At 35.9% G+C, this 23,504-nt stretch overlaps 1 protein-coding gene across 1 annotated transcript in view; it reads left to right on the forward strand.

Moving 5' to 3' along the window:
- The first annotated feature begins 297 nt into the window (after positions 1-297).
- LOC128650086 (uncharacterized) overlaps positions 298-23,504 on the forward strand; it is a 373,885-nt gene continuing 350,678 nt past the window's right edge. The window contains exons 1-4 of the mRNA XM_053703762.1: positions 298-345; positions 15,401-15,620; positions 18,595-18,695; positions 23,323-23,392. Of these exons, the coding sequence (XP_053559737.1) occupies positions 313-345; positions 15,401-15,620; positions 18,595-18,695; positions 23,323-23,392 (424 nt within the window). The 5' untranslated portion in view covers positions 298-312. The remainder of the gene's footprint in view (positions 346-15,400; positions 15,621-18,594; positions 18,696-23,322; positions 23,393-23,504) is intronic.

Here is a 23,504-nt window from a genome sequence, read left to right on the forward strand (position 1 = left end):
CTGCTTATAAAACAATTACCTGACTAGTAAAGTACTCTGCTGACATCTGCTGGGTAGACTTGAAAAAACAGCCCTAGTTCCCCGCATTATTATTGTATTTTTGGAGCGTTCCACTATACTCTAGAAATATAATACAAATAAATATGGATCTATATCTTAGTATTCACTAATCAATTTCAAAGTAGTTAACTAAATTATAAATATACCTATATATTTAAAAAAGGATTTTGAAATGATGGAAACTTTAAATTATCAATTTATAAATGACAATGGCACATCCCTGTCTTTATGTGCTCAGTGGAATAGTCTCTGATGTTCTTCCGCAAGAGCAGTAACCTCTGCAGAGTAAGTAGTTGTAAGGGATTATATAACAATTACTTTTCCCTCTATCGGTTTCTATAACTTGTGTTAATGAAACCAATTAGTGTGAGGAAGGGCTGTTTGAGGGGTTTATGTAAAATGAGAAGAGTACATATCTTAGTTTTATAAGTCTAGAAGTTTTTCTTCTTTTAAAGGATATCAATGTTTTCTGTTGTTTGGAAATGTGTCACGTTCAGTGTATAAACAAATAACATTCTAATTACTTTACTCACTTTTCTTAATCATCATACAAGGTTATTTTGTTGATAAAACACAGGGGATTTAACAGTGTGGTGGCGAGAGTAAAGGTCATATCATCTCCATAGACTTTGTAGAGGAGAATATATCCTACTGCTATATATATATTTATTTATACTGTATATATATATATATATATATATATATATATATATATATATATATATATATATATATATATATATATATATATATAAACATTTTTTTTTACAAACACTGTTGCTAGAGGAATGTACTTATTACAAACAGTGCAATATATACAGACTATTAGCTACTATTATCAAATGTATCTACTGCAGTTATGACCAAAGTCTATGGAGAATTTTTAAACCACTATAAATAGTTTCCTTTATTGTTAGCTGAAGATATTAAAGGGACATGGAAACATTTTTTATGGTTATGGTTCAGATGGAACACACAATTGTAAACAACTTTCCAATTTACTTATATTATCAAATGTGCTTCATTCTCTTAGTATATTTTGTTGAAGGAGCAGCAATTCACTACTGGGAGCTAGCTGAACACATTGAGTGAGTCAATAACAAGAGGCATATATCTGCAGCCACCAATTAGCATCTAGCTCTCAATAATGCACTGCAGCTCTACCTAGGTATGGTTTTCAACAAAGGATACCAAGAGAACAAACACATTAGATAATCTAAGTAAGCTGGACATTTGTTTTCAAAATGTTACTCTTTCTGAACCATGAAAGTTTAATTTTGACTTTATTGTCCCTTTTAATGCTAAAATATAGTTCCCAGAAATGTATATTGCAGATTATTAGTCATATAAAGTCTAGCAAATTATTTATAACACTTATCCATTTCACTGCTGAGCCATTGTCTCACCCCTGTGCTCGAGGTGTTTTCAGTTGTTTGGCCCCTTATTGTATTTGCACATAAATGACAATATTTAGGAGGCCACATAGGCAATAGCCCACTCCGCTCATATTGTTACATATGCTTATATGAATCACTATTTGCACAATGACCAGCAGATAGCCACCTGGGCATGTGACCCTTCCTTTGAAAGAGTGTGCTATTTCAAGAGGCGTCACATGCTCTGTCATTGTAAAGCCTATAGCACTGTAAAAGTCACCAAGGAGACAGATGATAGATATTTCTATGGAAATTATCAGCTACCTAAAGGAGCATGAGACTCCTTATTTGAAAATGGGTGATCTCCTTTTTCACAAGTGGTATTGTACATAAGTGTTGTATGCCGTCTTTAGGGTATATGGGCTCCTTTAGGGCCACAACAGTGAATACATTAGGTAGGTGATTAGCATAAAAATGTCAGTCACATACTAATGACAGAAGTATGAGACCCCTATACTGAAACGGAGCTCCCCTCTTTTAAACTGGGGTTCACCTCTTCTAAACCTAATATTACTCTGTGTTTTAATGGGGGAAATTGGAGTTCTAAAGTACCCACTTTCCCAAACACTGTACAGGTCTATTCTTGGGACATAAGAACAAATCAGTAGAGAACTGAAGAGCAGAGTACAAATATAGCACTCACAAAGTTTGATTAATAAGTGGGTTTATGTCTAGCAAAAAATGAAAATAAAACGTAACTAAATAATACTTAATACAAAACAATGGTAAGTAAGTGGTTTAAAATTACAGATGCTTACTCAGCAGAGTTAGGTTATTGGAGATTGGATTGAGTAAAGGATAGGTAAGTATTTGGAAATTAAATGATCCTGACATTTCCTGTCTATAGCACAATCTCAGTAGAACAAAAGTCTAAAAGAGGTACTGAGTATAAATTGGCTGGGAAAATCAGGTATCCTCACACTGTCAAAAACTTCTAATAGGTACTGGAATGCTGGGGTATTAAATATTGGTAAGCAGTCGTTAGCACTCTGGCTAAGCCGGAAACCTATACCTGTCAGTTACCAGTATAGAATATTGAGTCCTGTGTAGAATCAGAGATCTAAAGTTTCCACTACTGTGGCATAGGAGTAGGTATTAGGATACTTGGGTGTGGATTATCTGGAGATGCCAGAGACCTATACCTTTTATTACCAAAATTGAATACCTTGTGTTTGCCGGAACAAATTCCACTAGTAATCAGTCATTTGTACTCTAGCTGAGCTAGAGACCTGTACCTAGAGTTACAAATATTAGAGCATAAATATCTCTCAATCTATATAGTAGATCTATACCTTTAGATTACCACTGTTGTGGCATAGGAGTCGGTATTTCTAATAGGTACTGTAATGCTGGAATATTAACTGTCAGATGATACTGGAGACCTATATCTTGAGTTACCGATATATAAGAGAAAGAATAAGTCTAATTGGTAAGCAGCCATTTCCGCTCCAGCTAAGCCAGAGACCTATACCTTTTAGTTACCAGTATAGAACACTTGTATGTCAGAGGTCTTTACCTAATAGTTACCACTATTGTGGCATAGGAGTAGGTAACAGAATGCTAGGGTGTAGACTATCTGGAGATGCCAGAGACCTATACCTTATGTTGCCAAAATTAGAGTGTAGGAACAGGTTCCTCTAGTGAGCAATCATTTACGCTCCATCTAAGCCAGAGACCTATACCTGTTAATTACCAATTGGCATGATGAAGTGAGAGGATATAATTGTATCAGCAAAGAAATCCCCCAAAGTGAGGAGATATATATACCTTTTAAATACCGTTTAATCTCCAGCTAAGCCAGAAACTTATACCTTTTAATTACCAATTGGCATAATGAAGCGAGAGGATATAATTATCCCCATTAGTAAGCAGTCATTTAACTCCAGCTAAGCCAGAGACCTATACCTTTTAGTTACCAGTATAGAGCATTGGTTATATCAGAGATCTATACCTAATAGTAGCCACTATTATAGCATAGGAGTAGGTACCAGAATGCTAGGGTGTCGACTGTCTGGAGATGCAAGAGACATATACCTTATATTACCAAAATTAGTGTACAGGAACAGGTTCCTCTAGTGAGCAATCATTGACACTCCAGCTAAGCCAGAGACCTATACCTTTTAATTACCAATAGGCATAATGAAGCGAGAGGATATAATTGTATCAGAAAATAAATCCCCCAAAGTGAGGAGATATATATATACCTTTTAATACCGTTTACACTCCAGCTAAGCCAGAAACCTATACCTTTTAATTACCAATAGGCATAATGAAGCAAGAGGATATAATTATATCAGCAAAAAGATCCCCCAACGTGAGGAGATATATATACCTTTTAATACCGTTTGTGCATGAGTAAGCAAGTGCTAGCTAAAAAAGGGGAGAGAGGGAGCGGGGACGCCACTGACGCGTTTCGCCATGGTGGCTTTATCAAAGGGCCCTCCTCTGCTGAGTAAGCATCTGTAATTTTAAACCATTTACTTACCCTTGTTTTGTATTAAGTGTTATTTAATAAAAGTTAAGTTTTATTTTCATTTTTTGCTAGACATAAACCCACTTATTAATCAAACGTGCTATATTTGTACTCTGCACTTCAGTTCTCTACTGATTTGTTCTTAAATTCTTGTAAGTACAAGCACCAACCCCTAAGAAATAATTACCATAGAGTAATAATATATATGGGAACGTTTGTTAATTTATAAGTAGTGCCATTGGCTCTCTTGCTTCACTATACTTGGGACATGTAATCACCATTACCATGGTGATCACCTAAAAAATAGAAGGGGGTGTGACCCTTCATTTAAAAGCGGGATATTTTCCAAATCCAGTATTTCATACCCCTCTAAATCAATCAGAGGGGAAGATAGGGGTTTTGTAGTAGCCCCCCTCCCCACCAAAAGAAATCACTTTGTTTCTAGTGGGGCAGATGATCACCATTTTTCACTGGAATCAGCTGCATCCTAGCAGGATAGGTGACCCCTCATTTAAAAGAAGGGAGTTTGCTCTTTCAAATAAGGGGTCACTTTTTCATCAAGCGCTAGCAGGGAGAGAGAGGGGCTCCATTAGAGCCTCCTCTCAGTTTAAACAGCACTTTAAGTGCTATTGTAGGTCATTTCAGTTTTACGACAGTCTTACACAGGGCAGACTCCCCTCTTTCAAAGGAGGGTAACTTCTCTCTGTAAATTGCCTGTATGCTGATATACATAATTTTTAAAGCCGTCACCCCAGACACACTTTCTAGGTCATGCTGCCCACCCCTTGACCTCACCATGTGTGTCCAAAGTGACATCACCATGTGTTCAGGCCAGAGCCGGCAGTAGAAGGAGAATGCTGTATCCTTCCTTGGCATCAGTATGTGGGGTTACCAGGATCCGGATCAGAAGTGGAACCCCTCAGGATGATGACACGTTGTCATCCACACTGATGAGTAGATGTGCATGAGTGGACATGTATAGGAGAACTTAAGTGTGGTGTTTTAATGGTGGAAAGAGCAAGCAGGTGTGTAATAGTGGAAGAATGCTTTAAGGGTGTGTAAGAGTATGAAAGTCCTGGGTTGATGCACACTAAGGTAAGAGAACACCTGGGATTGTGTGAAACAGTGAATGAGCAGCTACATGTCTGTGTGTAATGGTGTGACTGTAAAAAAGAAGAAGAGAGAATAGAGTTTGTAAAAGGGTGGGAGAGCAGATGACTGTAAGAACAAGAGAAGCTTGGTTGGTGTGCATGAGAGTCGGAGAATGCCTGGGGTGTATGTAATAGAAGGAGAGCTGTAGAGATGAGTCCCTGTCCACTAACCTCCAATGAGTAACTGATCTCTAGGAATCTGAGAAAACATTAAGTATTTGTGAATTTTTCATTTTAGTCATCTTTAAGGGAAATACATTTTTTTTCATGATTCAGATAGAACATACATTTATTAACAACGTTCAATTGTACTTCTAGTATCAATTTTGCTTTATTCTCTTGGCATTTTTTCTTATATGAGCAGAATACATCAGTAACCCAATCACAAGAGATATATATGTGCAGCCACCAATCAGCAGTTTGTTTCTAGCTCCTAAGCCTACCTAGGTATGTTTTTCAACAAAGGATACCAAGAAAATGTAGCAAATTAGATAATAGAAGTAAATTGGAAAGTTGTTTAAAATTGTATTCTCTATCTGAATCATAAAGGAAGCATTTTGGGTTTTATGTCCCTTTAGATTGTATAACATTTGTATACTGAAAATGGGTGTAATGGCACACAAGTTACACGCACAACTCAATACATAACATGCATTCTCAGGACACAGGAGGAATGTAAGGGGCTTATAAAAGACCTTTACCACTGTCTGGAAAAGCTTGGGTTCTTTTCTCTCTGTGATGTTACTTACCCAGCTGACATGGTAAGTGCAGGCACATGATCTGCTAATGGTCGCATCTTGTTGCTAGAGCTGCTTGTCTTGTGCTATGATTTTTATTAACTTAGTGACAGTGACACCGGACAGTAAAGGGATTGCGCTCCTTGTAGTTGTTTAGTGTTGCCTGCAGTAGAGGAGACAAGGCCGCTGCAGAGCGTGACGTGGAGGGGAGAGTCCTATTGCCGCCCAGCTGTAGGGTAAGTTTCACACAGCCCCGTGAGGTGCAAGTCAAACGCGGCCGAGCGCAAGCCGCAGTAATTCAAAATAGAAAGAAAAAGCAGCACTCGTGGGACACCGACTATAATAAAAAATCCAAATTTTATTCCATAAATTTAAAAAGTGAGGTAGGATCAGGGAATTAACCCCTTACGCGTTTCGTACTCCAACTGAGCACTTAGTCATAGGGATAGTTGCTTAGACCGGACATGGCCTATTTAAAGGCACAGTGTCCAATCAGGCGATTTACAGAAAGATTAAAAAAACAATAAATTAAAAACATGTTAACACAAAACATGATCATTTAACAATATGTATGCATGAAGTTGCCAAACACCAGATAATATAAATGTGAAAATATGCAATTTTGTTACCCCATCATAATTCCGTTACTTTCATTTTAAGAAACTTTCTGTATCAAAAGCATGAGGGATTTAAATGCAAAAATAGTGACATCAATATGCTAAGGGCACCCTAGATATGGAAAATCTTGGTTTAATGCCTATGGCTAACCTAGTACGTTTGCAATATGTAAGTACTGAAATGATTGACATTTTGTTTAGTTAAAAAAGGGTTGATTTTTTGTAACATATCACATAATGCTGAACATGGTTAGTAATGACATTTAAGTTGTCTTCATTTAAATAATAAGGGATTAATCCATATGGCATGATATGATATGATGAAATATCTATGATAAATTGATATCAGTCTATAAATAGACTCATATCCCACTCTTTATTTAAACCTTCAGGGGTTACTGTTCTTAATTTATATATCCAAAACATTTCTTGTTTGAGTAACATTTTATTCCTGTTTCCCCCTCTGGGTGGTGGATAAATTTTATCTATGACTTTAACTGTCATATTAAATGTATTCGTCATATGCATGGTAAAATGGTGCCGTGCAATTGCTGAACTCTTATTATACATTTTAGTGTCATAAATATGTTCTCTCATGCGAGATCTTAGTTCTCTACTGGTCTGACCTGTGTATTGCATGTGACACAGATTGCACTCTAATAAGTACACAACATAATGACTCCTACAATTTGCATAAAAGCCAATATTGTAGCTTTCTTTAGTGACATTACTTGAGAAAGTTTCCCCTCTACCTATGATATCACATGTGGAACATGGACCAGTACCACATTTAAAAGTACCTTTCTTATGCAGCCATGTACCTGTTTTCTGTTTTTTAGAGGACACTAAGCTGGGTGATAATTTATTGGCTAAGGTGGGCGCCTTTCTGGGAACAAACTTGCACTTATCTATAATCCCACCTAATATCTCATCTTGTTGTAAGATATGTAAATTTTTCTTTAAAATACCACATACTTGGTTATATTGGTTAGAGTATTCTGTAGAAAATACAACAGGGAAATCTTTGAAATCCCTGTTGTCTTTCTTTTGTTTCATCAATAGGTCCGGCTGTGTATTAGCACTAACTTGTTGGATACTGTTATCCAAAAGTTTATTGTTATACCCTCTTTTAATGAGCCTGTCTTTGAGCATTACTGCCTGTTTCTCAAAGAGTTCATCAGAGTTTGTGTTTCTTCTGACTCTCAAAAGCTGGGCCCTGGGTATTGACCTAATTAGATGTGGTGGATGGCAAGATCTTGCGTGCAAGATGGAGTTACCTGCAGTTGGCTTACGAAATGTATCTGTCACTATGCTCTCTGTGTCAATCATGCCTGTTAATGTAAGATCAAGAAAATTAACAGTGTTGCAGTTACTTTCACCAATGAATTTTAAATTTAAATTGTTGTTATTCAAAAATTCTATAAATTCTGTCACATTTACAGATTCATCAACTATAAACAACAGATCATCTATATAACGCATGTATGCGACAGTGGATTTCATGTATGGATTTTCTTCACTAAAAATAACATTGTTCTCCCACCAACCTACGTACAGGTTGGCGAAAGAGGGCGCAAATTTTGCACCCATGGCGGTGCCACAAACCTGTAAATAAAATTCACTGTCAAACATACAATAATTATGTTGCAAAAGGAACTCAATTATTTCACAAATTAATATCTTAGTTTCTTCAGAAAAATTGGTATCTTGATCTAAGAAATACCTAATTGCTTTAACCCCTAAAGAGTGCGGTATGCAGGAGTACAAGGATGCGACGTCTGCCACAATCCAACGATAACCAACTTTCCATTTTACCTTTTGCAAATTACTGATTAAATGTGAGGAATCTCTTAGATAACTATACAGTGTAACTACAATTGGTTGCAATATTGAGTCTATCCACTCCGACAGAGGCTCAAACAATGAGCCTATGCCGGAGATGATAGGTCGACCTGGTGGAGAAGCTAGACTCTTATGTGTCTTTGGAAGGTGATGAAATATTGGAATTGATGGAAAATTTGGAACCAAGACATTAATTTCTTTCTTTGTTAGAATACCCAAGGATACTGTTTGTTCCAAGATCCTTAATAATTTCTTTTTAAATTCACATGTTAGATCTCTTGTTAACTTCCTATAGGTCAAGGTATCATTTAACTGTCTTTTTGCCTCAAAAATGTAATCTGTTTTATTTAAAACAACTACGTTACCTCCCTTGTCACTCGCTCTTATAGTGATGTTCTCATTAGCTTGTAAAATTTTCAGGGCTCTGAATTCATCTTTAGTGAGATTGGGTTTGACTGGTGTTGTTTTACACTTGCGTTCTAGTTCTAAAATATCCCTCTCCACTTGTTTTTGAAATATATTCAGAAATTTGCCTCTGAACTGAACAGGATAGAAGTCAGAGGTTTTTTGTTTAGGTGTTGAAATATTGAATTCATCAGGACCTATATTGGAAGTTTCTAAATCTCTCAATGTGTTTAGACTTGTTAAGTCTTGGAAATCAAAATGGGTAGTTTGTGTGCCTGACTGGTGTGATGTTGGATTATCACCTACTTCCTCTGTAGAAGGACTATCATGGTATTCAATGCCTCTATCATCCTTAAAAAAACGTTTCAACGTTAGTTTGCGCACAAACCTATTTACATCAATAATGGTTCTAAAGGCTGAAAAGCTATGGGATGGGGCAAAGCCCAAACCTTTGCTTAATACACTTTTTTGTCCTTCTGTTAGAGGATAATCAGAAAGATTAATCACAGTCAGTGTTTCCTGTGGTTCTTGAATTTTCTTGTTGATTTTCTTCTGTCGTCTGCCTGCTCTCCTCGTCCGTCTCCTAAAGGGACAGCTCTGGCTTTTGGGCGGACAGCCCCTTCTTCTTGATTTATATCGCCATCTGATACCTGTAGGGAAGGAATTGTATTAGAAGGGATAGAAGAGAGAGAGGATGAAGAAGAGGAGGAAGAAGAAGAAAAAGAAGAGGAAATAGAAGTGGTTGATAGGGCTGTGGAGACACAGCTTCCTTCAGAGTAGTTGGACTCATGGTCAGAGGTGTCAGTAGATGAAAATGCCACTTTTTTGTCCTTTTTATTTTTATTTTTAAGGATAGATTTGGGTGCTGTTTCTTTATCTTTCTCTTGCCACTCAGGCCCTCTTGTTTTATCTTCATTTTTTCTTGTATTTTTATTTGAGAAATTTCTTCCAAATCGCTTTCTAGGACCTCTTTGAAATCTTGACCAATTATAAACTCTTTGGTTAGCATAGTCTTCCCAATCCCTGGAAAATTTAGTGCCTTTTCTTTGTGCTAGTTCAGCATCCAATTTGTGTACTTTTGCCTTCAAATTTTTCTTATAGCCCTTGTATTTATCTTTGTTGTTGTCCTTCAGACTTTTCAAATCTGATTTTATATTATCAATTTTATCCTTTAACCTATCTCTCTTTAGGGTCTTGCTTTTATTTATAATCCCCATCAATGTAAGAGAACAGGTAGTCAGGGCATCATTCCATTCTTGCTGTAAAGCACCATCTTCCAAATCAAAAGTGGGGAACTTATTTATTCTAAGTCCCCTAGGGATTCTCTGTACCTCAATGTAGTGGGTAAATGAAACAATATCCCACATTAATCTCAAATCTGTTAACATCATTTTCTCAAATTGATTAAAGAGTCCCTTTAAATCCTGTCCTTTCTCTCCATTGCTTCCTCCTGTCATAAATATTTTTTCAAAGAAATCTTTTCTACTTGCTATGTTGAAAATGGTTTCACTGATGTTTGCTCCCTCTTGCTCCATATTGAAAAAGTGTAACTGATCCTTTATAACCTCGTTAGATACAGTCTCTAAATGACACAAAGATATATTGTTTTTAAAGTGTACCCTGCAGCCTATAACATCACAAACTTGTGCACCTTACAGCTGTTTCTCGTGGTCACAAAGTTACTCAAACTCATGGCACAAGACAGGCAGCTCTAGCTGCAGGATGGGTCAGTTAAGAGATCATGTGCCTGCACTTAGCTTAGGGGGAACATAGGTGTTGCACAGCAAAAACAAGGGGATGAAACTGCAGCCCTGCTTGCCCATCAGACTATTTAAAAAAAAATGCTGCCTCTCTGGCGCCCAGAACTTAATATCCCTGGCGTCAGACAATACAAATCATAGACCATGTATACATATGTACAATTCTGGCCAAAAGGTTTGAGAATTACACAAATATTAATTTCACAAAGTCTGCTGCTTCAGTGTTTTTAGATCTTTTTATCAGATGTTACTATGGTATACTGAAGTTTAAGTACAAGCATTTCATAAGCGTCAAAGGCTTTTATTGACAATTACATTAAGTTTATGGAAAGAGTCAATATCACTTAGTTATCATTTTTGCCTTATGGCAAGGTGCTCCATCATGCAGGAAAAGGCATTGTTCGTCACCAGACTGTTCTTGGATGGTTGGGAGAAGTTGCAAGCCCATACATGAATGGTTTTAGGATGCTTTACTGTTGGCATGACACAGGACTGATGGTAGCGCTCACCTTTTCTTCTCCGGACAAGGTTTTTTCCGGATGCCCCAAACAAACGGAAAGGGGATTCATCATAGAAAATTACTTTACCCCAGTCCTCAGCAGTCCAATCCCTGTACCTTTTGCAGAATATTAGTCTGTTCCTGATGTTTTTCCTGGAGAGAAGTGTCTTCTTTGCTGCCCTTCTTGACACCAGGCCATCCTCCAAAAGTCTTCGCCTCACTGTGCGTACAGATGCACTTACACCTGCCTGCTGCCATTCCTGATCAAGCTCTGCACTGGTAGCGCCCTGATCCCACAGCTGAATCAACTTTAGGAGACGGCCCTGGTGCTTCCTGGACTTTCTTGGGCGCCCTGAAACCTTCTTCACAACAATTGAACCTCCCTCCTTGAAGTTCTTGATGATCTGATAAATGGTTAATTTAGGTGCAATCTTAGTGGCAGCAATAACCATGCCCGTGAATCCATTTTTGTGCAAAGCAATGATGACTGCACTTCTTTCCTTGCAGGTAACCATGGTTAACATAGGGCGTACAATAATTTCAAGCACCACCCTCCTTTTAAAGCTTCCAGTCTGTTATTCTAACTCAATCAGCATGACAGAGTGGTCTCCAGCCTTGTCCTTGTCAACACTGACACCTGTATTAACGCAAGAATCACTGACATGATGTCAGCTGGTCCTTGTGGCAGGGCTGAAATGCCTTGGAATAGTTTTTTTGGGATTAAGCTTATTTTCATAGCAAAGAGGGACTTTGCAATTAATTGCAATTGATCTGATCACTCTTCATAACATTCTGGAGTATATGCAAATTGCCATCATAAAAACTAAGGCAGCATACTTTTTGAAATTAATATTTGTGTCATTCTCAAAACGTTTGGCCGGGACTGTGTGTGTATATATATATATATATATATATATATATATTATATATATATTATAATAATATCTATATATATATTATATATATAATCAAAAAGCATGGGGCCAGCACTCACGAATACCTCCAACAGTTACCCAGCGGTGCTTCCAAGTAGATTGATATTCAACAAGAAAAGGATGCAGTCTCCAGGCTTTTTAAATTGTCACCTTCTTTATTATTAATGTTTCGGGGTTTTACCCCCTTCGTCAGACATCCCCAAAAAGTGATAACAATAATTTTACATACCCCCAGCATGTCTTATACCCTCTCTAAGCAATGTGTACTCCAACTGTGCAGAGCCCCTTAACAGACCGCCACTCCCATCGGCTGACGTCATCAGGTGGCGACCCGGTGGCCGGTCCCTCTAATGTGTAATAATAAAAAATCATAACACTGTTATAATAACATTAACATAAACATACATTAAATTATGCACAATAATGATATGGAAATGTACAACAGACCATTCCTAGATCCTAACGTATCATCTATGGCTTGGCTGACTGAATCTCACCGCATCCAACGGCATCTGCATTAAAGGGACAGTCTAGTATAAATTAAACTTTCATTATTCAGATAGGACTTTTAATTTTAATCAACTTTCCAATTTACTTTTATCATCAAATTTGCTTTTTTTCCTCTTGGTATTCTTAGGTTTAAAACTAAAACCTAGGTAGGCTCATATTGCTAATTTCTAAGCTTTGAGGGCTGCCTCTTATCACAGGCTTTTTAAATCTCTTTTCAACACAAAGAGACAGAAAGTACACGTGGGCCATATAGATAACACTGTGTTCAGGCACAGGGGGTTATTTAAGATCTAGCACAAAACAATGCTAAATTTCAGACAATAGATAATAAACAGTCATGTGATCAGGGGGCTGGAAGAAGGTTCCTAGATACAAGGTAATCACAGAGGTAAAAAAGTATATTAATATAACTGTGTTGGTTATGCAAAACTGGGAGGATGGGTAATAAAGGGATTATGTATCTTTTAAAACAATAACAATTCTATGGTAGACTGTCCCTTTAACAGCTGGGTTGTCATGACAACCAACAGAACACAACCAGGTGCGCTGTCAAAGTGAATGTTGGGGATACGTCAACACTCAGTCACGCTAGCATAATTCCTAATATACAGTCACTGGATTTCAACAGAGGATGATATAGGCTCTATACATTTTTTACATCTATGTTCTATAAGGTATTAGTTGATATTTTCAATTTGTATTTATCATGGGCAGACACAAAGTGTCTCATAGGCAACACGTATCCAAATGTTATGTTCACCCCTGCAACCTTCCACCATAAAATATAAAATGAAAGACAGTCCTTACCTACAACGCTGTAATAACGCAAACTACTCAAAGCTACATATGGCTAACCAATAACTGGAATAGGCAATCTATACAGACAACGTTACTGATAAAGAAGGTGACGATTTAAAAAGCCTGGAGAGTGCATCATTTTCTTGTTGAATATATATAATATATATATATATATATATATATATATATATATATATATATAATATATATATATACACACACACACACATACAGGTACAAATCCCCAAATCCGGAATTTGAAATACTTATTCTGAAATCCAAACTTTTTAATTAATATTTTTTTTTAATTAAAATAATCAAAAATGTTGAGTTTTCCCCGTCTATAAGACACAATCTTCTCTGCCTGTGTGTCTTTGGTGCATAATAGTCTATATTTATTTAACAACAAATATTACATTTATAATTACAGTACTGTACTATCTTTCTGAGGGTACTAAGTATACAAAAATATTAAAAATTATTTAAAACTACCTTTAGTTTGCATAAATTCATTTTAATGAGACATTTAAATATTGAATAAATTATATAAGATATTGTTGTTTACACTTGATCCCAACCTCTCTTCAAACTGTCACATTTTATAGATGCACTTATACCAAAATTGAGTCTGTTCCGAAATACACTACAGAAAAATAAATAAATGAATAATATCCATAAACAGCATACTGGTAGTACCTAATATGGTGGTGATCAGTGGGGGGTGAGGAAGGGAAGAGAGCTGTTTGGGAGGGATCAGGTAGGAATCAGGGGGTGGGAGGTGTGAGGGTAATCTCTACACTACAGCTAAAATTAACCTTACAAGCTACCTAATTAACCCCTTCATTGTCAGGATTTTCAGAAGTGTGGTGCACTGCTGCAATTAGTGGCCTTCTCATTGCCAAAAACCTATGGCAAAGTTCATGCATGTCTACTGTTTCTGAACAAAGGGAACCCCAGAGAATCTTTTACAACCATTTGTTTTATGACTGCAGTAGTTATTTGTAAATTATTTCAGTGAGAAAGTTTGCAAAAAAGTTAACACATTTTTTTTTATATGATCGAATTTGATAGCTAAATAGTGGCATCAAATATACCAAAACCAGCCTAGATTAATACATTGGGATGTCTGCTTAAGAATATATATAGCTTTGGGGGTTAATTGTGAAAATATAGGTAGTTCTGCTTTTCCAAATGAGAGTTAGTCTATTGCATCATTTTTGACATAGCTGCAGAAAAAGACCTTAGAATGATCAAAAATAATAAAAAAAATTATGTATATATGGATTTACAGACATATATACACATATAAATACATATGTACACATATATAGACATATATATTAAGTACATTGGAGTCCTTTGCAGTTACGTAGATGAAAACATGTAAAAGCATATTTATGCAATAATGCAATATTCATATTTAGTAATGTTTTTTACTTTGTATTTACTGTAAAATTTAACAATCCAATGCTTCCTATATATATATATATCTGTATATATCTATACCTATATATATAATTATGTATATATAGGTATAGATATATTTTGTACCAAAATACCATCAAATATATGTAGAAATATGCCTTTATGAATAAATAGAATATATTCTGTTATGTGAAGAACATTGGAATGTGAAATATTCATATTTTTATATCAGTTAACTGCACTTGAGAATATGCAATTGGGTTTGCTCAAGAGTAGGGTTTTTTTCACTTTTTTTGCTCTATGAACTTCTTTGAGGGAATAGGTTATCGCGCACGTGATATTGTAAGTTCTGCCTTTTAAGCGCGTCAGGTTAGCACACTAGAAAACAGTTTACTTTTAACTTGTAATATGAGTGCAACCCAACATGCACAAAAAGCTTATTTCTAGCACAGTTAACACTCCACTTGTAATCTGGTCCTTTGTGTTCACAGCAATTTTGCATCAATTACATTATTGGTGAAATAGGCAACTGCATTTCCTGTATTACTGAGGTCAAAACACGGCAGATACTATCTCACAGTCACAAAACGTGTGATAGTTGAGAAGTATGATTTAATGTATTTTAAACCCATAATTACTTTTATGTTGTAGAGAAAAATCTTTCATTTTATATATACAGTATATATATTTATATAATTTATGTCATGAAAGCTCTACAACATAGTGAGATATTTCCACCTTGTTTACTGTAGTATTCATCAGCCAGAGACATGAGTGGGATGCTTTTTCTCCTGCGCAGAAGATATATGCTGTCATGGAGCACCAGAGTTCAGCAGCTACAAAGTATATCTTGCCATCCTTGCATCCGATATAAATCCTCTGGGGAACAGGACTGCCCACCTGCTGCACAGAAACGCCCACCAGTTCGAATAGGATGCGCATCTGGTTTCTGGGGAGACACAGCAACATCAGGTAATCTAACCATTAGCAGCACATACATAAAGATTGGGTTCTCGGATATGGTTTTAGATTTCATTTACTAGCTGGTGATTAGTGGCTATTAGGGCTGGGCGATATGGGGGAAAAATTTACCGCAATTTTTTTTATCGGTTGCGATTTAATCGCGATTTTCTTAAAAATTACTTTAACACCTTCATTTTTCAATAAAAAGTTTATTTAACACTACAGAATCTTAATGTACATGTTTCTCAATGTTTAATACACTCTGGGAGCATAAAAATACAAACCACATACTGTATGTGTGTGTGTGTATATGTATATATATATATATATATATATATATATATATATATATATATATATATATATATATATATATTTATCACATACACAGTTACACACACACATATGTATGTGTGTGTGTGTGTATATATATATATATATATATATATATATATATATATATATATATATATATATATAATTATTATTATTTTTTTCTACTTTTTTTTTAAACATTTTATCTTGACTGAAAATGAGCCCTGCTCCTGTCCAGGAATCCAATACAGGCATATAGCAGTAGGGGTAGGGGGCTGCTCCTTTCAGAAATGCTGTGCCTTGCTGATATCAAATACATTGTAGATGCAGTTAACCCAGCAGCTAGCTAGCAGAGGGGACTGCAGTTTTAGCCTCTTTTTAGCTGTATATGTATTTGAGCGGTTTTTCAGAGCAGGAGATTGTGTGGGAGGTTCCATAATGATTACATACCCTAAGTTTCAGACTGCAGACGTCCCTTGGGGGAAATATAAGTAATTGACTTTCCCAATTCTTCAGTCTCCTGCATGGGCTCTGCTTTTAGACTTCTATAGATTAATCGGCTGCTACGGAGATCACAAACAGAAAGTAAAAGTAAAACAGCCATTTTACAAATGTGTGCTAAAAGCAACCACTAGATGGAGCTGGTTCGCAAGAAATCACATACAAATCAGTGCAGTACAGACACATCTGAAGATTTATTTTTAAATTGCGTACTCTCGTGGTTTTAAAACCGCGGCGATTAATCACAGTTTAAAACCGCATCCACGATTAATCGTGCAGTCCTAGAGGCTATACATATTTGTCTCTTGTCATTGCCTCTGCAGATGTGTTCAGCTAGCTCCCAGTAGTACATTGCTCTGGGGATGACTTTATAGTACAATAATAAAAAGCTCTAACATAATAGAACATTTTCTTTTTGCACTTTTACATGCATGTCAATTTTAGCTGGGTGGTCAATAAAATTAGCTGGGTGGTGTGCCCATGAAATAGGTTTTGGGGATAACATTGCTAATAATATAAATTCATGCCAGTTGCAATTAATAATTTTTTAACATGGTTTTGAGTAATTTTCTAATTTACATGTTAAACACCCAGTGACATCTTTGCATTTGTAAATTAACACTCCGGTAATTGCATTGGTGCATTTATATTTGAAACATAAACATTTTTGCAATATGCTTCCATTAGCAAAAATGCCTCTAGTAAAAGTTAATTCTATTTTTCTGCAGCATATGCACGTATCCTGTAAAGGCCTGTGCACAAGTATTCAAACACTACACCTTTTCAGAGAGCTGGCAGTAGTGTGTATTGCTTCTGAAAACTTAATTTGTGTCATACAAGCTACTGATGACTCTCTTAGAAGGTTTTATTTTTGAATACTAGTACATGGTCCTCACTTTATTCTATAGCAAGAAAAACTAAATGTGTATTTAAAGAGTGTCCTTTTAATGGGCCATTATATACCACTTGGGACTCAGAGCACCACAAGACTCAGATGTGGAACTAGCACTGCTGATTTGATCAGCAGCATTTTCTGCTCCGGGCTAGCAGTGCTCTGCGAGTTCTGAGTGCTATTTCTATTGTGTGTTTAACCCCACTGCTGAAGTTAAACACAAAGTAGTCTAGAGTCGATAGTCTTAACATGACAGATTAGAACATGTATTTTTTTTTTAGTATAATTGCCCTTTAATATGGTAACTGAGTATGTATAAAACATTAAAGGGTCATTCTGGTTAAAACTTAAATGCACATAGATTAATTACATTGTTGAATAGAAACATATTTGCTAAATACAAAGTTATCACTGTTTTTCTCTGTAAGTGCATATGAAGCATAGCTAGATATTTCTCAGTGCGCCAGCATTTTAAATAGTGTAGCTTTTCAGAGCACTAGTGGGTCTTGAATCATGTCCCAGTAGTGCATTGCTGCTTTTTCAACAAATACCAAGATAATTAAACAAATTAGATAATAGAGGTAAATTGGCAAGTTGTTTAAAATTGTATGCTCTGTCTGAATCAAGAAATAAAAAAATTGGGTTTCATGTCCCTTTAAAGTGATATTTTATGACTTTGATTCTTGATTTTCATGTTGCACTTTTGGAAGCAGCAGGTCACTATAGTAAAAAAACAATTTGTTTCAAATTAACTGTTTGTGCTGTACAAGTTAAATATACCCAATTTGAAACTTAAAGTGAAGTAAAGCTAGGATTGACCTTTGGAACAAATAAAGGGGACTTTCAGTCATGAAGTAAAAAATACTTCATGCTGAAAGCTCCTTTATTTGTCTTAAGCGTTCGCCGCACTGAGCTCCTCAAGCAGCCCACGGCAGAACACTGTTTTGCTGAGAGGTGGCGTTTTCACCTCTTAGCCAATAGCCGTGCAGGAAATCTGGCTTGGTGCCTGCTGGAACGCACAGCTATTTGCTAAGAGGTGAAAACGTCACCTCTTAGCAAATGAGCATTCTGCCATGGGCTGCTTGAGCAGCTCAGTGCAGTGAACGCTTGTTTTTATTTTTTTTAATGACTGAAAGCCCCCTTTATTTGTTCCAATGGTCAATCCTAGTGTTTCACGTCACTTTAAACACACATGATGGAAATTTTAACATTTTTAGTGCTAATTTCCATAATATATAGCAATATTTCAAGTGATGTTATTGATTTGTTTTTTAGTTCCACAACTTCTGAATGGAGGCAAACTGGATTTCCTTGTGTTTGATTATCTCTCTGAAATAACAATGTCTTTACTGACAGCTGCAAAAGCCAAGTCATCTGTAAGTAAAAACAAGACATTACTTTGTCTCTACTGTCTTTTTCTCATCCTGAATCATCTTTTTGTCTTGACGTTCTCGTAACGCAGGGGATCGACAAATCTGTTTAAAATTTTCCACTAAGAGGAAACAGGAGAGTTATCTTGAATATAACAGTGACGTGTGGTGAGGTCAGAGGCTGGTGAGGCACTGTCAATGATACGTCGGAGAAACACATATATGAACCCAATAGAACAATTATTGCTATAGCACAATATCAAGGCAGCGCCACAACGAGCATAGCAAATGTTATTATAATGATAATCCAAATACCAACAGTTAGAATAATAAATAATATAGTCTGCTGACACTTTGCAAAACAACAGCAGATAATAAAATTAACTAATAATAAGAGATTAGGAAGTCCATCCCAAAAAAAGGGGATATACACTCTGTGATTTTTCTAAACAGTTTGTATAAAGAACAAATACTTATTCTGTCCTTGTATATGGTATCCTCGTTCTTCTATGTCCACCATGCAGCTCCTTATTAGACACTGGTGTGATCTCCGTGAATCAGGCAATAGGAAAGCAATGAATCTGCAGAAACAGTGGAGCGCAAAAGAGGAGAGACACAGGACGATCTAAGTGTAGATGAAAAACTCTTTTTCCACTTTATTACAACACGTATGTAGATGTGCACTTACAAGAGGTACCCTCAAACATGTGAGGTATGTGTCAGCATAATACAGTAATCCACAGCGTGTCCTATGCTGCTGAAAATAAAGTCTCTTTTTTCCCCCCTTCTGGTACACAGTATGTATCGTTAAAAACTAGCTTCTCAAGCTATGGAGGAGGTGTCAATGAGGCAGCGGTAGTGCAAAAAGTAAAGCCGGCTATGCATGTAAAGCCGGCTATGCATCCACCGCTCCACACAGTTCACCTGCTTCCTCCGTATACGTAAAAATGGGCGTGTACTGTGTACCAGAAGGGGGGGGAAAAAGAGACTTTATTTTCAGCAGCATAGGACACGTTTGGGAACTGTTACCACGTTGTGGATTACTGTATTATGCTGACACATACCTCACATGTTTGAGGGTACCTCTTGTAAGTGCACATCTACATACGTGTTGTAATAAAGTGGAAAAAGAGTTTTTCATCTACACTTAGATCGTCCTGTCTCTCTCCTCTTTTGCGCTCCACTGTTTCTGTAGATTCATTGCTTTCCTATGAACCCAATAGAAGTAGGTTAAATTAAATTAAACTAAAGCATTGTTTCTCAACCGCGGGCCTCAAGTACCCCCAACAGGGCAGGATTTCATTATAGCTGAACCAGTGCACAGGTGAAATAATCAGCTGATGGGTGAGAGCAGGTTAGTAACCATGGTGTTAATGATCAGATGATTATTTCACCTGTGCATTGGTTCAGCTATAATGAAAACCTTGCATGTTGGGGGTACTTGAGGAACGCAGTTGAGAAACACTGCATTTAAGCACCAGCACATCTGTATTGTGTTAATTACCTGGAGAATAAAGTACACATACACTACATGAGCACAAAAGCTCAGTTAAATTCTGACATTGCAATTACATAGGAATACAACATATTATTTGTATAATAAAAGGGCAGCTATCCTATTGTTAACTTGAGATAAGTTTGAAATAAAATTATGAGAAATACATACTGCCACATCTGCAGCACTTAGATTGTATAAGATTACCTCTTCAGTCAAGATTTTATCTAAAAATTCTACACTTGTTTGATTTTTTTTTAATTATTTATGCAAATGATCACATGCATATTATTTTGTACAAGACTGTACTGTTTCCCAGCTGACAGCAATCTATCTAAGAAGCAGTACAGATTTGTACAAAATAATATGCAAATGAGCATTTGCATAAATAATAATAATAATAAAAAAACCTTTCAAACAAGTGTAGAATTTTAAGATAAAATCTTAACTGAAGAGGTATTATAGGACAGGTGGCGCAGTAAGACATATTTCTTTAACAGTGACACTAGTTAATAAACAGCATTAAGACTCTAACAATATGGCCAGTTTTTTTTTCTCTCTTCTCTTCCAATATTTTTTGAAATTCACACCAGGTTGACATAAAACCAAATTAGACAGGTTACAATTCTTGAAAAAGAGTGTTCGTTTATTTTGTTTTATTTTTTTATTTTTTTAGAGCAAACAGTAGCACTAACCATGAAAAATGTAACTAGAGAAGCAATACTACAAATCACCACTAGAGGTCATCAGAGACAACAAATTATTATATAGCTCAGGAATACAAAAAAAAGAAGAAATGCACCTCACTCAGGTTGAATGATGCCTTTGGAAGTCTCTTTCTGAGAGTTTTGCTTTCTCAGCTGCAAGGAGATGTTCAGACAGACAGTTTCTTTGCCACAACGCCCCTCCCTGCTAAAGAAGTGACAGTCTTCAGAATATACTTCCAGCTTTGGAGGGGTTAAGTAAGAGGCAGAAGATTATCTCATCAAAGACTGCTACGTATAGCCAGTTGAGGCATAGAAATGCCTTAAAACAGAAGGCAAATGTTAAGGGAAAGTGTTCAGCAGATGGAAGTGCATGAGGCCCCTACTGACCTCACAACATCCACACACAACAGTGTGAGTGCCCACCGGCTGCAATATATTTTATTTCAGGATCATCTCTCCTCCTGGGGCACTCCTTGTTGTTAAGCAAGTTCTCAGTGCAGCAGTATGGCTATGTGATGATCGTGACGTGATTTTCATTTTTTCCTGATCTACGGGACTGAAGATTCAGAATCATTAGCAATCATTAGCATTTCCCAATGGGAAACACTAATGATTCTGAATCTTCAGTCCCTTAGATCAGGAAAAAATGAAAATCTTGTCACGATCATCACATATACTCAGGTATTTCAGTGGAAAGGGCTCCAAAGTATATACATATACATACATATTTATATTAGGGTGTTGTCAGCAACTTCCAGTGTTACCTATAAAAGGGCTAGTAACAATGACCTGAATTTAAATAGTTTACAGACCATTGGTGCAGGAGAAAAGGCAAAATTGAATTTAAGTATGAAGAGTATATCAGCAATTCCTATCCAGCACTAACTAATCCCTAAAAGTATGTAGATATATTGCCTTAGCGCTAAGGACCTTCAACATAACAATATATTCTTAATGAACCAAACAATGCATAATGCATAAATACACTGCAAGAAAGGAAGCATAAAATAAAGCATTTATTAGAGCTACGTAAAGGCAAAAAAATATGACAGTAATATGTATTTATGCATTATGCATTTTTTGGTTCATTAAGAATATATTGTTATGTTGAAGGTCCTTAGCGCTAAGGCAATATATCCACATACTTTTAGGGATTAGTTAGTGCTGGATAGGAATTGCTGATATACTCTTCATACTTAAATATACATACATATGTATACATACATACACGTATATGTATGTACAGGTGGCCCTCGGTTTATGTCGGTTCAATTTGCACCGTTTCAGAATAACAACCTTTTTTTAGTCATGTGACTGCTATTTAAAAGCATTGAGAAAGCAGTGCATTGATTAAAATAGCCAGTAGGTGGAGCTGTCCGCTTGTGTTGCAGCAAAGATACACACAAACAGGCTGAAATTAATCAGTGTTGATAGCTAGACATTAGCTATGGAGCAGTTTTTGTAGGAACAAGATCTTCCTGTCTATAAATCAGTCCAGATGAGAATACATAAAAGGAACTGTTTGCAGAAAAATACAAGTAAAGTCTGTGTTGTGTGATTATTTCATAAGGTTTATAATGCAGTTTAACAAATGTTTTTGTTCATTTAACCTAGTTTAATTATATATATTCTGTGTTGTGTGATTATTTGATACTGTTTATAATGCTGTTTAGCATTTAAAGTCTTCATTTCAAAGCTTTAAAAATAATGTATTAGGTGTTACTTATGACAATTTTGAGAGGGGCCTGGAATCTAACTCCCTCACTTCCCATTGACTTACATTATAAACTGGTTTTCAATTTACAACGGTTTCGATTTACAACCATTCCTTCTAGAACCTAACCCCGGCGTAAACTGAGGGCTACCTGTATATATACTGTGTGTATATATATATATATATATATATATGTATATATACTGTGTATATATATATATATATATATATATATATATATATATATATATATATATATATATATATATATATATATATATATATATATATATATATATACTGTATATATATATAAATATATATATACATTATAGCACTTTCCATTCAAATACCTTGTCATATACCATAAATATTAACCCTTATATATTTTTTTTTAATATTTATGTGAATAATTTTTATTAGTGCATATATAGGTATAACTGTCAATTGTTTTGTATTTATGTAGTGTTTAATGCAACTTTTGCCCTAACCCTTTACGCAAGGTCTCCAGTAATTTGTTTGCGCTCATGCAGTCGTGTTTAATTTTGACTTGTAATACGTGAGCAAGTTAACGCCACCGCAATATTTTAATAGCATGCTCTAACGTTAGCGCCACACTTGTAATGTAGCCCTTTGTGTTTAGATTATAATGAACACTTTTAAAAATGTAATTTATGTAAGAATTTTCTCTGATTTTCATTTTATTTTAATTACCAGAATATGGGATATGCTCCAGATTTTGTCTATACCGCAATGGCTCCTTTTATAACAGATATCCATAAATCAGGTATTGTAATTCTCACAATTATCATATAAGTCAGTGTTTATCAGAGCTTACCATAAGCTGCATTTGTATTTATTTTGCTGATTTATATTATCTGTATTTAGGTATTTAGGTT

This window comes from Bombina bombina, chromosome 2 (assembly GCF_027579735.1).
Source record: "Bombina bombina isolate aBomBom1 chromosome 2, aBomBom1.pri, whole genome shotgun sequence".
In the NCBI taxonomy this organism is placed as follows: domain Eukaryota; kingdom Metazoa; phylum Chordata; class Amphibia; order Anura; family Bombinatoridae; genus Bombina; species Bombina bombina.